The following is a 15,368-nucleotide window of genomic DNA, read 5'->3' as shown; positions in this document are numbered from 1 at the left end:
ATGATATAGATAATTTCCCCCAAAAAGTATTATTTGCCAGGGTGCTGTAGTTTTTGAAAAATTAGTAAAACTATGATTGTCACGAAAATAATTTTAGCACAACATACATTGTACCAGTGCTAGTATTTATGCGACTGACTATCCTGAAAACATCGCTCTGTGGTTTTCATTTTTTCCTCAAAAACTTGACGTCTAATGAAGCTGAAACTTCAAAAGGAAAGTTATATTACTTACATCTTCATTCACAGTGAGTAGGGATTCAGGTCATGGCGAAAAAAAAATGATCTACACAAGGTATGAAAACCCTTTAAGTGCTTAGTAGATGCTCTAGGTAACTGGATCCAGGTTATTGCCCTAATCAGTTTTGTTATATCAGTAAAGTGAACTGGATTCAATCATGATGGAGTTGAAGCGGTTAAAGCCACAGTAAAGCATCAGGGCATCACCTGCTGACCATTTATTTATATCTACATCAAGGAGGAAAAAAACAACTCCTGTCAGTGTGGCTGCACCTATGATGTCAGCTGGTGGTAAGCCTGACTGCAAGTAATATATGCCACCTTTGGTAATTATTCAGCAAGGCCCTCCTCAAAGTATTCCCTGTCCAACAGGGTTCAGGAAAGAGAGAAGCATTTAAAGAAAAGGTGCAAAATGGTCGCTCGTAAAAATTACGAGTTTAAATTATTCATTACAGTATAATTTATTGATAAATTTGATTTTTTGCTAACTGATGACTTTTGTTAAAATGATGTATGATAAGCCTTTTCGTTTTTATAGTGCATATTTATAAATTTCTTATAACTGACAATACACAATGGCAATACACTTAGACCATCTCTGGAGATTCCAATTTAGTGACAAATTGTTATTGATTTCAAGTCAACGGGCCACTTCAAACTAACATTGCAGGATGCTTACTACCATTTATTTTAAACAAGTAGGCTTTTTGAAAAAAAATACATAGATTTTTTCAGGATCGCCACCAAAGTACGACCCTACCTTTAAGCGAAAGGTGGTTATTTAATTGCAAAAGATCATCGAGCAATTCTAGACCTATCATGAGCAAACTAATCCAGTCAAGCTGTGAAACCCTGGGTTTACCAAAATAGCAAGGAGACCTTGCAGTGTGCAAAAATCACACCTTCAAAGAAATTACACAGCAGGGGGCAGGTATAGCGGTTTATCAATCTGGAAAATGTACACGTACTATGCATGCAGTTAATTCAAAACAAATAATATTGCAGGGACTTCATGGTGAGTGAGATCTTTATAATTGAAGTAAATCTAAGATTTTCTTACATGCAGTTCACAGTTTGTTTTCTATTCATCAACTTTAACTTGAAATGAAAGTTGTAGGGTTTATATGACTTCTTGGAAGGAAATCCATTGCATCAAGTTGTAGCTAATTTAATCCCTAACTGAAGATCAAACAATCCAAGTTCAGACATTAATTGTTGATCAATAAAAAGAAATCACAAGCAACCTTACTGATTACACTTGGCAAAAAGGATCAATGCGATTGGAAAGTCAGGTTGGTGCAGTGGTGTCTTGCATCGCCTTCTACCCCTTGGACCCCTTTTGGAACCCCACCGAGGCAACTTTGTGGATGGGGTTTTCAGTCCCTACTTGACTGCGTGGGTTTTCCTGGAATAATTCTCTGAGGTTTTCCACATGCATCTAAAACTGAAATTTCTTCATCATCTTCTCTTTTCGTTTGGCTCTAAGAGCGTTGAGAATATTGAATCCAGAACCATAAAGTATTATATTTCACACTGTAGGTATGGTTTGTACAAAACTTGATAGAAAATGCACTGTCAGTTTAGTGCGATATGACAATGCTGAAAACAGCAGTTTAATTGTTTACATGAATCAATTAAAGTACACAAATGCAGTTTAGGTAAAGCGGTCTTTACGCACACTCAGTAACTCCACAACAGTTATGCTGTTGTCCAAGTCTGTGATTAAAAAAAACCATAAATTTTGTGCAGTTTTTAGTGTAATTCTCTTCTAGGCATGTTTTTTTTTGCACAATGAAAAGGGATTTCGTACAACTGTTACCATGGTTTCAGGTACGCCTCTGCCATCTTGACTTGTTTTGCATACTCTGGTCACAGAGAAGCACATTAGTCAAGCGTTGTGCTTTCAAGCATTGTACTTGTACTTGTACCATTTCTATGTCCCTTTCAAAAATAATCAAACTGAATAATTTATAGGTGAATAATTAAACTGGTGTTTTCAGCATTGTCATTACGCACTAAACTTACAGTTACACGCATTTTCTATCAAGTTTGTACAATATAACACTTTACAATTTTCTCCAGCAAAAGGCTCTGTGGTAACAAAATCATTCTACAAAATTAATTTTGAAGGAAGGAATAATTGGACCTGAAGCATGTATGTATGACAAATGCAACATGAAAGTTGATTCCAGATGCCTCAAATGGGCACATTCAAGGAATTGTCCGTCTTGAAAGGAGTTTAGTACAATTTGTGTAATTGTTGCCAGGCCAATTTCCCCCACTTAATTCAAATAAGGGTTCCAGAGCCTCCTTTATGTACCCCTGGGGTAGACACGACATAGACCAAGGGGCCCTGATAAAGCAAGTCCGAGGGTTAAGAACTAATTAAATTGTGCAAGCTGGCAAATGTGAAGATGGAACTGCTAAGAAAGTGAAAACGTATGATGACTATTACATGTTTTAAACAAAAATGGAAATGCTGCATAAACCGAACTTGTGGGTTTTCTAGAACTTTCTACTGTAACTATCCAAGGGTTCATAAAAAACCCGTATGTGAACATTGTTGTGTACAAATGGATGTAGTTGAATGGGAGTGTACTTGTAAAGTGTTCATGTGATAACACAGCAGTATGTGAACATACTAAAGTAAATGTGTACACTTTTTCACAAGTTGAAATGTTTAATTTGATCACATGGCAATGCAATTTTATACGACATTAACACATTTCAGACAAAAATGTTTCTCAAAATATGTGTTACTTGTACTATACACATGTACTGTAAAAAAAAAAAAAAGAGAACATACAAAAGGCAGAATTTAAACACCATTGGCTGTTTGTAATTAAAGGAACACGTTGCCTTGGATTGGTCGAGTTGGTTTTTTATAAAATGCACATTGGTAGAAAGATGTTGTACTCCCATAAATGGCCGACCGTGTTAGTTTGCACAGTAAAAGGAAAACCACGCAATTTCGAGGCAAATTTGTGTGGATCATTGTGTTCTACTTTTTAAACATCTTTCCAACAAATAACTGGAACGGTTACAAACGCTTTTTGTAGACCAACTCGACCGATCCAAGGCAACGTGTTCCTTTAAAATGCAGCAAATTGTGTAAAATAATGTTCTGTTTTTTTTTGGTTTTTTTTTAAACAAAACCATTGAACAGGAGGATGTTGTTATCTGACAAAACCCAGGCAGGAAGTGAATGTGTGCATTCAATCATCTACATATATGTGTAACTACTTCGTGCTGCACTTAATCATGTTATAAGGAGAAGACAATTCTAGATGGTAGTCACCATTGCTGACTAGTTCAGACCAAATCTGTATCTCCAGGCCCTATGCTGCACCGAGGTAAACAGGTCACTGCCTCGCTAAGTACAGCCAGATTTAGTCTTGATTACAAATGCAACGGCAGTGGCAACGGCAACGACAACAAGACAAAAAGAGCCTGATCAGTACACAATGGCAGGCCAGATGCCCTGTAACGATGTTGCGTTGGATAGCACTGCTGCGCTGACTTGCAAATTGGTAACACTGTAACATATTCTGGTTGTTATTGTAGCCTATGGTACATACATCTAATGAAGAGATGGATGTTGTGTGCTGGTCTGGTATATTACTCCATGTAGTCAATTTGACGGCTGCCCGCAGTGCATGAAAATGGCTGCCTCCTCAAGGATGGTTCTGGGATCAGGGGGCAATTTCATTACACTACTCAAGTGTTCTCTTGGGCACTTTCTTATCCCTTTATTACAAAATAATAATTTGGCCAGACACACCACGAGCATGAAAGTTGATCCCATTGCCCCTCAAGAAAAAAAGGAACACAAATTATCTGGCTTTATAAGTTGAGTATTAAAAATATCTATTTTAAACCCTGTCACATCAGTAGTTGTAATAACATGTTTTTTTTAGCGTTACATGTTTTGAAGTTTTCTAAGAAAAATATGTGATGGTAATGTGTTGAACAAGGAAGCAGGGTTGTGCATAAGGCCATAAGCTCATGAGTCAGTGAGGAAAGTCAAATTAGGAGCTCTAAATATAAACACTAAAAACAAGACCAACACAAGTGGTGGGGAGCTCTAAAGAAATCCCTGGTACATGTCTAGGCTATTATCAGGGGTGGAGTCACTTGGGTAAGCACCTAAATGATGACACCCCAGTTTAACACTTCAATATTTAGGACTGATACTTAAAGAGGCAAAGAAAGCTGTTGCCTGCATGCTCCCTGGTCATTGCCGTGATGCCCTTGAAATGCTACAGTAGAAAATTGCAATTTCCTTAAGCTTAAGAGAAAAGTCTTGGTGCCCTTGCCCTTTCAAAAGGAAGCACACAGGCCTGGACACCCACCCCGTTTCACAATTCAATGTTGTATGTGAACTATGGCTAAATCACACTGTGTTTTTGTCCTGGCTTTTCCAATTGCATATTAAAATCATATTAATAATATTCACCATCCAGACTTTTTGATTAGCTTTCAGAATATTGATGGTTAGGCCCACATGATATGAAGTTGTGAATGTCAGCGTTAACCAATCCAGCTACAAGTATGATGTATGACTGAGGTTATAGAATACACAATCAGGATAAATGTACACGTACACAGATTGAGCATCGTACAGTACAGCAGAAACACAGGATCCTAGAAACAACAAAAACCACTGCCTCTGCCAACCTTCTCAATTTTCAGTTTCAACAGAAACTTGGCATTCTTTCCTAGAGGCAAACAGAGAAACAGGGCATTCTGTTGATCTGTGGCCTTTTTTTCTATACAGAGAAACCAATTATTGGAGCGAGCGTATTCACAGTGTGGGTCACTCCATCTATGCATTCCAAGTTTCTTGACAATGTGAGCCTTATAGACCCAGTAGATGAAACGACAGCTCAAATAACATCAATTCTAAGGTTTATTTTCAGCTCTGCTGAAAGACCAGCCCCCCCCCCCCCCAACTAAAACTTTAACTCATCCCACTAAAAGGCACTGGAAACGTTTGGTAATTGTCAAAGACCAGTATTCCCACTTGCTGCATCCCAACATGCATTAAATAACAAACCTTTAAAAACTCAGGCTCAATTGGTCAACGAATTTGCAAAAGAATAATGAAAGAAAAAACACCATTGTTACACAACTTTGTGTGCTTTAAGATGCCTAACAAAAGGCTTCAGGCTTTAAGTCTTTTATTATTTGAGTGGGAAATTACCTTTCTCTAAAACTACGTTACTTCAGAGGGAGTCGTTTCTCACACAATGTTTTATACTATTAACAGCTCTCCATTACTCAGTACCAAGTAAGTTTTTATACTAATAATTATCTTGAGTAATTACCATCGTACCACAGTAAAGAAAACAAATTTGAGCAGAGGCCCATATTTTTATTTCTTGATGGTCAGACAGTCAGTGAAGTGTTGTCTCAGAGAAGGCAGGACTCCACTGAATTGATCCGAATATGAAACTTAAAATGCAAAGGACAGTTCAAGTCTCTGAGAGAGCAACAGCCATTATCCACTCTTCTTTGTTTCAAATTTAGTCTTAATGTTTGTTGTTTTGTCAGTACTTGATGCTACTTGTAAGTCTGGATAAGAAAGTTAGTGTTTTGACCTTACATGTACATGATGGCTAGAAGGTTTGTGCGTCCCTGTTCACTTTTTCCTAAACAGCTAAATGGAACTAGCGACATCCATAACAAGTTTTAGCCAATTTCAAATGATTCCAATCTAAAAGGTTTAGGATGTTATTGGATTCAATATAAAGCACTTCACCTAGTCTTGATGGTCACAAAACCACACTGATGTATTTACAGAAAGGTTATTTCTAATTTGGGGAAGGAATGTTGACAGCCTGGTTTTAAACCCTAGATCTGACCATGGAGCTATGATCTGACCATCTAATTATGCAAGTTGGATTGGCCAGCTGGTTTCCCCACAAATATGACATTCCAGTCAGTTAGCTGGCTGGCTACACATGGTATATACATACATCCTTATAGTAAAACTTTGAGTTTGTGTCAAAAGAGTAAGACCCATCCTTTAAACCTTGAGTGAATAAACTAAGCATTCGCAGACATTACATCACTAATTAACTCAGGGAAATTAGTTAAAAAGTCTTGAGATTCAAATTGTTTCATCACTACTTTTAAAGATTTCTATTAACTGGGGAACTAATTGTGAACTAATGAATAGATGAACCAATGTTACAGGAAGCTTTCCACATGCACCGTACATGCATAGAGAGGTACATGTAATTATAAAAAGTAGGGTTTCAGACAAAAATTACACAATTTGTTTTCCAGGGTCAATACCAAAGCTTGACCCTACCAGTACAGAGCAAGTTCGGGTGGCGACTAGAGTGACTAGACTAACCAGAAACCATAGAGCACAGGGAGATTGACTATATCAGACCATGAATAACTAGGATCAATTCCAGAGCTATGTCACAGTTTCTGGTCAAGTCTAGTTGCTCACCCGAACTTGCTCATGGTTATCTACTATGGGTCTGAGTGTGATGTTAAACCAATACAGGCAAGAAGCATGCAATTGTTTATGCGAGATATAAATACTCGGGTCTCGAACCCTGCAATGCTTTCTATATCAGACTGGTTTTTTTTCCAATCATTGGGAGAAGCTATGAGTAAGCCATCACTAGGGATGTGTCTACTGCAAGATTCAATTAACTTCAACATTCACCTGCCTTGATCCAAAGGATACCCCAGACATGATTGACTTGGGTCAGGCCATCTGCTCTACCATGCATGCTTCCAAAGAATGTTTGCCTATTGTGCATAAGAGACTAACATTTAATCAAGTGTTGGAACCCATTTGGGATCTATTCTGTGATACCCCTGTTATTATTTTGCCTCGCAGGTTATGTCCACTGATATTTCGCAATATTCCAACTTCAAACCTACATGTATGTACAATCCCCCCAAATTGTTTATGAATTGAATGTATACCATATATATGCCGTTGATCAACACGGCAGCAAACCCTGAAAACCAACTAAGTTTATGGACATAGAGGGATGTCACATTGAAAAATTATTTCCTTCTATCAAAGTTATATTTATTTAAGTGACTACATGTACTTCGTGCCAAAAATCTCAGCCTTAGTGCACCTTTAAAAGTTTCCCATAAACGTTTAAAGGTTTTCCAACGGAAAAGAAAGAAATTCCAGGCCGGGACTACATGTACCTGTAAATCATCTTTAAATACCTCTTGTAAAAATAACTGATGTTTGGTTCAACTTTTTGCAAGTCTGCCTAACGATCCTAAACCACAAGGCTTATTCGGGATCATCAACAGGAAATTTTCTGATGACTGAACTTCATGTATTACGTACATGTACATCATGCCATCGTCATCTTCCTCCTATACTGTGCAGAAACCTACTCTGGAGTATACCCGCACATACATAATACATTGTTTGCCACTTGACCTCTCAAAAATTCTTGTTCAATAGAAAAACCACATTAACATTGCAACCTGCAGAAATGTATCTTGTTTAATTTAAAGGATGGTAGCTATGAGCACAAACATCATTGTGTGTGACATGACTCCATAAAATATTCTGTTCAACAAGACAATGGAAAATCCCTGAAATGAATGTGTCACTTTGTTTACATAAAAAGGATGGTAGATATAATGTACATAGCTAATATTCATAAAGGTGGAATTTTATTGCCCCCAGAGACAATTTATATTGACTGAAGATTGTGTGTTACTTCTATGACCTGGCCAAATAAACATAATTAAAGATAAAGAGAGAACTAATGTAGGCTAAATTTTGAGCGATTATAATTTATTAATTTGATCTAGTTAAGCGTTATAAATTTAAAATTCCAGCTGAAGAGAACCTGACTTTACTCGGTGATTCAGAGGTCAACTGACTCTAAAGAGTGAAGTTCACTTTCAAAGGACTACTTTACATGTTGTACGCAGAACAATGTTGCATACTGCTGTTCTGTTTATACACCTATCAATTGTAAGACACACTGTAGGACCCCGGGGAGGGTGTCTCAAGTCTGCGTCATGACTCTCAAAAATTGCCAGTTGGTTACGTCAAAATCCAATAGTGGTCAGTCAAAAAATCTTTAAGAGATGCATCGAGGTACGTCATGTTACGTCAATGTCCATTTCAACATTTATTTTGTTTATTTGGTCGAGCGCTATCAACAAATTTGTGCAAAAATTTTGTGCGCAGTTTATAACTTTGCATCAGTTTGCGCAATTTGAAGATTGCACACCATTGTGTACACACGTGCGCGCTGTGCTTTGAATTGTGGATATTCGGGCCCCTCTGTTTTCTGTGCGTTTGAACAGCTAGTGCGCTGGGGACCACTCGTCTCGAAAATCAAGCCGTACAATGTCGAACACCTCAACTCGTGCATGCACTTGCAAAACCGCAAAACTCGTAGGAATAAGGTTGAATTATTTGGTATTCACTGCGCCAACGTCGTTTACAAGAGATTTTATGTGCGTCGATTTCCGCGATTGGTCAGTAAAAAATCGTTCGGAGGACGGTCCAAATCTGCAACAAGTGTGTCAATTTTTTGACTCAGGGTGGGTCTTTGGACACGCAAGTCCAACTCACATATATGGACAGTGACGCACCCTCCCCGTGGTCCTGTAGTGCGTCTTACAATTGATAGGTGTATTACAAGCATGTTTTTAATATCAACCGTGGCACTGTTTATGAAACTGTTGGTTAAACGAGTAGGATAAGTAAGGACTGGACGTACACAGCACCCAATTAAAAAAAAGAGTAAAGTGAAATTAAAAGCCTAAGCCCATTCAAGCATCAAAGGGAATCATTTGTAATCATTCTTAATAATAAGTCTTAACACAGTTGTTTCTAAATAAACACGTAGAAATACAGCTGCGTCCGAGTTTGTGTGTGTACGACTTGGCTTGCATACACATTTGTATATGTACGAGTTGGTTGGGGCACGAGTTGATAGGTACTAAAAGCCGACAACAAGTCCAGAGTGCCGACAATTTCAGTTTATATTATAAAGCACTAGACCCAGTGACTGGGGCGCTGTACTCCTTTTAAACAATTTTTGACTTCATCTGTCGTATTAGCGCCCCAGGGAACGGCACAGAATTTTAACAAATACCCTTTTTTTTTTTCGCGACACCCAGCCACAAAAAATGCCTCAAAATGACAAAAAGACCAAACAAACTAGCTCAAAAATCGCCAACTCTATTCTCGATACGTCTAGGATGTAACATCAGGCATTTAATTGTACTCACGATCATTTTTTAAACTCCAAATCGATGATTTTTAACTCCGCATCGTGGAGCGATGACAAGTCTGCAATTTTCGGATGTGTATGATAACGAAACATGGCGTCGCGGTGTTTAGATCAGGTGGTAGTCGCATCACGTGTCTTCGGTTTGCTGGTGACGCGTTGTGGGTGGATGTCCATCAACGGCTGTTTAATGCTACACTTGTTACAGGCGTTGCAGCGAATGCTATACATTGTACACTGGGATGGGTACAGGCGCTGTAGCTAGCGAGTGCCCACGTGCGTTCAATAAAGCACATATTCTTCTAATACATCTTTGGTTTATTTGCTGCTTTTTAGGTTTTTAGGTATTTAAAACTTGTTGTCGGTGTGTTGTAGGCCCTCTGGACTTCCGTTGTCGACATTGTCAGCTTTTACTAAGGCCGGAGTTGACTAATTGGTGTGTAAGGAAGAGTTGACCCATTTGTGTTGCAGTTTCCCTTCCACATTTGTACTGAAATTTCTTTTTGTCTTCTTTTTAAAAGTTGATGTGGAGTTTCCATTAGAATTATGATAAGGAACAGTATTTGCTGTGCCTAATCAGGGGTCGAAATTAAGTGTATTTCCATGGTAGTCAGCAGGGCTAGTGACCAATAATTTTTAGTAGCCCTGATTAGATTTTGGTAGCCCGAAAGACACATTATGTCTCGCGTCACGGCTCAAACTTTACAATACACCAATAACATAGTTCTTTATTGTTTGTGATGATGATTTTTGCATTATTTTTCCACTAGCCCGTCGGGCTATCAAACTGGAAAAATGAGTAGCCCGGCTGTAAATCTGATAGTCCCGGGCTAGCGGGCTAGTGGCAATTTCGACCCCTGCTAATAATAATACATAATTCTCCCAAACTAAGTAAACATTTTTTTTTTTTTTATAGGGGCCTATTATTATTTTCTGAAGATACTGGTGTACTTTAAATACAGCCTGATTTCCCTTCAAACAAATGTGTATTAACTTGTAAAAGTAAGTTAGTATTTATGTTAAAAACTAACTGCACGATTGCTTGACCAAAACACTGGGGGAGGCGTGCATTACGTGTGTACATTACATTAAGATTACGTTCATGTACAGTACATACACGGATAGCACATATACGGACCATACATGTATCACGGTATAGTTCTGTGTACTTTACTCACAAGTTCACACGAAGAAAAATCTTACCTTTACGAAGTTCCTCTCCACCAATAATATCGCTAAAAGCATCCATATCTGTATAAAAAGCCTCATTGTGATTTCGGCCACCCGGCCCGGTTCTGTATCCTTGATTTACTTTTCTAAAATGCCACAAAATCGTGGGATTCCCTCAAACGAAAGTTTCCGGCAGTCAGAAATTGATTGACTCTTAAATGCTGGAACTACATTTATGATGGCGAAATATCGCGGAGTGATATTTTGGGGATTAATAAAGTTCTATGATCGAATCAAATATTCGAATAATTCTTTCCCAAAAGTCTTATTTCAACTATTGCTTTTCAATAATTGTTGTTTTCAATTATTCCGTAATTTGATGCATCAAAACAAAAATAATACCATAAGAAATGCGGTACTATTTTTCTTCCATGTCGTTGGTACTCCGTTTATTTCAATGAGCAGGTAACTGTAGTGGTGCGGTGCCGTCGTCTACCAAGAAGTGTTTTTGTGTGCGCGCGCAAGGATCGGATAGAGCTATCGCGCTGTGTTGATGAGTAATGCGACCTTCAATTTCTTGGAAAAACAACTCTTTTCATCATCAATAAAGAATGTGATTCTGTTGCAACAATCAAAAGTAAATAGCAAAGAAATGCAAGTTTACAGCTGACTTAATGCAAACATTTGTTTTTATAAGTCCATCGTTCAAGTTTAACCAAACAAATTAAAAAAAAAGTCCCCAAGGATGATTTTTTTTTGCAAGTTGAAGGCCAAAATGCTCTTTTACTTTTTCATTTTTGATAGCCCCAAAAGAAACCTTTTCTCATAGAGGAAGGACTCTATGCTTTTCTCAAGTAACTTTTCCTTATAAAACAAGTATGGCATCATATGTTGTAAGACTAGTGAAGCTAGCCGACCGGCTAAAGTGTCATCAAAATCCACTGGTTATAGCCCCCTCTATTGACGAATGTGTGAACACTATTAATTTATCAATATAAACCACAAGGAAAACTGACTGGGTAAATTTGTAAATGATTTTTTGGTTTTGAACAAAGAATTGACCAGAGTGGGATTCGAACCAACGACCTCCGGATTAACGTGCCGGCGCTCTACCAACTGAGCTATCTAGCCCTATATTGGCCCTATAGTAGCCAGACTATTTGAATTTGCATATGTATCCAAAAAGTTTGGATATGCAAATGATCCAATACCAGGGTGAGAGAGCGGTCAACCTTGTAACCGCTCGACACACCCTGGGGACAAGGCTGTATAAGGATTGAGATGACAAAAATAGATTTATCTGAATTCAGATTTGGTCTGCCACCGTGGGTTAAAAAGTACCTAAAATGCAGCTAAACAATTTCACACAATGAGATTTGCAATCATGTACAATTTATTGAGGACGGTGTGATAAATGGTTGATCACAATTCTTACAGCACATACTTGGAATGTGTGGAATATAATTATTCCTAAATAAGTAGACTATTTATATAGTTAAAGAAAACATTCATAGAAAATGTTGAAAACATTTTTGGTATTACATACAAAAGGTAGATTGTTTGCAGATTGTCAAAAACGAAGGATACAATTTAAAATAAACAACATAACACACGTAAATATTTTAAAGATTTAAAACGAGTTTTCATATAAATCTGATATTTTTGATTTCCTTATTGAATATAAAGTAATAATATTATTCAAAGGCAGTGGACACTATTGGTAATTGTCAAAGACTAGCCTTCACAGTTGGTGTATCTCAACATATGCATAAAATAACAAACCTGTGAAGATTTAAGCTCAATCGCTCATCGAAATTGCGAGATAATAATGAAAGAAAAATAACCCTTCTCACACGAAGTTGTGTGCGTTTAGATGGTTGATTTCGAGACTTCAAATTCTAAACTTGAGGTCTCAAAATCAAATTCATGGAAAATTACTTCTTTCTCGAAAACTATTGCACTTCAGAGGGAGCTGTTTCACACAATGTTTTATACTACCAACCTCTCCCCATTACTTGTAATCAAGAAAGGTTTTATGATGATAATTATTTTGAGTAACTACCAATAGTGTCCACTGCCTTTAACAATTATATTTTGGGATTGTCAATGGATGGATACACAATAAAGATCACACTTATTATTTCAAGTCAATTGTCCCTATTATTTTGGTTTTCCCCTCATACTGATATTTGAAGAACTGCAAATTCAACTCATTACTAGTTTAAAAGAAGAACAATCCACAAACTATTTGAATTTGAATACACCAGGAGATGTTGCAGGTGACTGGAGGCAAGTTTGATTCCCTGCAAGTTTGAATCCCGGTCATGACATTTGTGTCCCTGGGCAAGAGACTCAACTATAATTGCTTCTCTCCACTCAGGGGTAAATGGGTACCTGTGAGGCCAGAGATGGTTCTTGTGATTGGTTTGGCTTAGTGCGCTACATACATGTACTTGGCAGCACAGATTGTATACTCCCCAGGGAGCTGAGATGGCTTCAGGAATTAAATAAATGGCCCAGTGACCAGGGGTTCTAGTGTTGGAAGCACTTTAAAAAGGCCCATCAGGTGTATAAAGCGCTATATAAAAATCAATTATTATTATTATCATTCAAATCAACCCAAAAACAAACATACAAACAAACACAAAAACAGGTTGTTGTAATGATCTTTCAGAGAAAAACTATGCAGTTCACAACAAAGTTGTCAATTGTTGACTACTTATTCACTTCCTCTCAAGTCGTCTGGAACCGGGTTTCACTTGACTGGTGGATTCCACTGGACCACCCTTCATACTTTTGGCAAGACTATGCAAATACTTGGCTGCAGTGGAGGGAGCCCTCTTGGGGTCCACACCGGAGAGGAAGCGTCCGTACTGCTGTTCAATCAAATCCATATGGTTCTTTTTCATTGATGATAGCTGTCTGTTGCGTGGGGATCTTGCAGGGAGAGGTGCATGGTTGTAGGATGCGCTGTTACTTGGAAGCCGGCTGACAGGGTTTCTAGCACCAAGCCACGGATTGGAAACCTTGTAGCTTGTGGCGCTTTGCATTCGAGTATGGTCCTCTCTACTTCTATGGCCACTATCTCCATTCATTATCCCAAATTTATTCATGTCTATTTGAGCCACTCCACTCTCATGACTCAACGGCATGCCCTGAGAACCCTGTCCCATCACTGCGTCCCCATTGGGCAGTATACCTGAGCTATTCATCACATCTCCATTCTGATTGGTCACGTCTTGCCTTTGAGCATACCCATCTGATTCCAACATTCCAGTTCTTATATCTGTGTTCAGAGAATCCACAAATGCACCATGGACTTGGCTAACATTATAAGTATGGCATCCTGAGTCAAGAGACATGTCTTTACTCCTGGTAGGGGGTTTAGCGTTTGCCATTGGTTGGAGTTTACGAGATGCAGAGCGAGGGGACGCACTCTGAGGATTGTCGTGTCTTCTCTCACCTTCAAAGGGATCTTCACCTCTTAGTTCTAGTCCTAGAGGAGGACCTTTCATTAATGCAGAGTCTGAGAAATCAGAAAAGAAAACAGAATAAGTACAAACCAAATGTTTCCAATGCGATCTCATGCTTTTTGTTGACAAGAAAAACTGTCAAACTCAACCAAAATGTGGGCATATTTTGGAGACTACTTCCTGCGAATGCGAATGCGATACCAATGTTGACGTCACAAATTCGCAACAAATAATTCGCAGCAGTTGAGTTGTGCTCAACTCTCTTGCGAATATCGCAGCGAAAACAGTTGTGACATCAAATTCACATCGCATTCGCATTCGCATTCGCAGGAAGTATGAACCAGGCTTTTAAGCAATTTTGGCTGGTAACAAAACTGCTTGGCAAAACTATTCTATGCTTAGCAAGTTTTTGTGCTTACAGGCTTCATGAAATTGGGCCCTGGTGTTGAATTGCAAAAGATGCAAATAAATGAATGACTTACTCCTATGCGTGTATGCTTGCTTAAAGTTGACGTTGAATTGACTACCAGGAGTGGCTGGTATGTTGCAGTGAACGGTTAGCGTTGGGGAAGCCTCTAGTTTGTATCCAGCTTCATCCTGTTCCTGCAGATGAATGTGTTTAGACAACGCAAGGAGACGAGCGTAGTCACTGTCCTCCGACATCTACATGAAGAAGGAACAATACAGATATCTTAGAAATGTAGTATATTGCAATGTGTTCAGGATGTTTTCTAGCCTTGTCCCAAGACTCTGTACGCAAGCATCCTGCTTTGAATTCACCAGGTAGCATGAATAACAATACTGGCACAGTATTGCAGTACTTGACAGTATACCGTGGGGTCGAAGCGTGAGTTTTCAACCCTGTACAAAGTCGACAACGAAGCTGCTGTAAGAGGTTGAAAAACCATGCCTCGACCCCACGGTATACTGTGTTATGTAAATCAAGTACTGAATACAGTACCGTGCAGTTCGTCGTCCAACATATGATTCATGCTACCTGGTGAATTCAAAGCGGGGTTCTTCAGTAAAGAACCTTGAGACAAGGCTAGATGTTTTACAGCATTTGTTAGAGGACACATTCCTTTTCCATCATAAAAGAGTTGGATTTTGAGAAAGTTGATTTACTACAAGTTTTCATCACATCCAACATCAAAATGAAAATGGTACATCATTGCCTTTTAGTTTTGTATTTAATTCTCCAGTTTTCACTGAACACTTGTTTAAGGAATGCTATATCT

General features: G+C 38.4%; 2 protein-coding genes across 10 annotated transcripts in view; both read right to left on the bottom strand.

The window, feature by feature from the left end:
- LOC139949624 (uncharacterized) overlaps nt 1-10,897 on the bottom strand; it is a 47,584-nt gene extending 36,687 nt beyond the window's left edge. The window contains exon 1 of the mRNA XM_071948063.1: nt 10,691-10,897. Within this exon, the coding sequence (XP_071804164.1) occupies nt 10,691-10,756 (66 nt within the window). The 5' untranslated portion in view covers nt 10,757-10,897. The remainder of the gene's footprint in view (nt 1-10,690) is intronic.
- Nucleotides 10,898-12,054: 1,157 nt separating this feature from the next.
- Nucleotides 12,055-15,368, bottom strand: part of LOC139949557 (uncharacterized) — a 47,702-nt gene continuing 44,388 nt past the window's right edge. For all 9 annotated transcript variants that reach the window (XM_071947942.1, XM_071947937.1, XM_071947941.1 and 6 more), the window contains 2 exons: nt 14,613-14,793; nt 12,055-14,183 (listed from right to left, as the gene is read on the bottom strand). In XM_071947942.1, coding sequence (XP_071804043.1) covers nt 13,381-14,183; nt 14,613-14,793 — 984 coding nt within the window. In that variant the 3' untranslated portion in view covers nt 12,055-13,380. The remainder of the gene's footprint in view (nt 14,184-14,612; nt 14,794-15,368) is intronic.

This window comes from Asterias amurensis, chromosome 17 (assembly GCF_032118995.1).
Source record: "Asterias amurensis chromosome 17, ASM3211899v1".
Lineage (NCBI taxonomy): Eukaryota > Metazoa > Echinodermata > Asteroidea > Forcipulatida > Asteriidae > Asterias > Asterias amurensis.
Note: the sequence above shows the minus strand (reverse complement) of the source record. Positions and strands in the feature narration are given on the sequence as shown.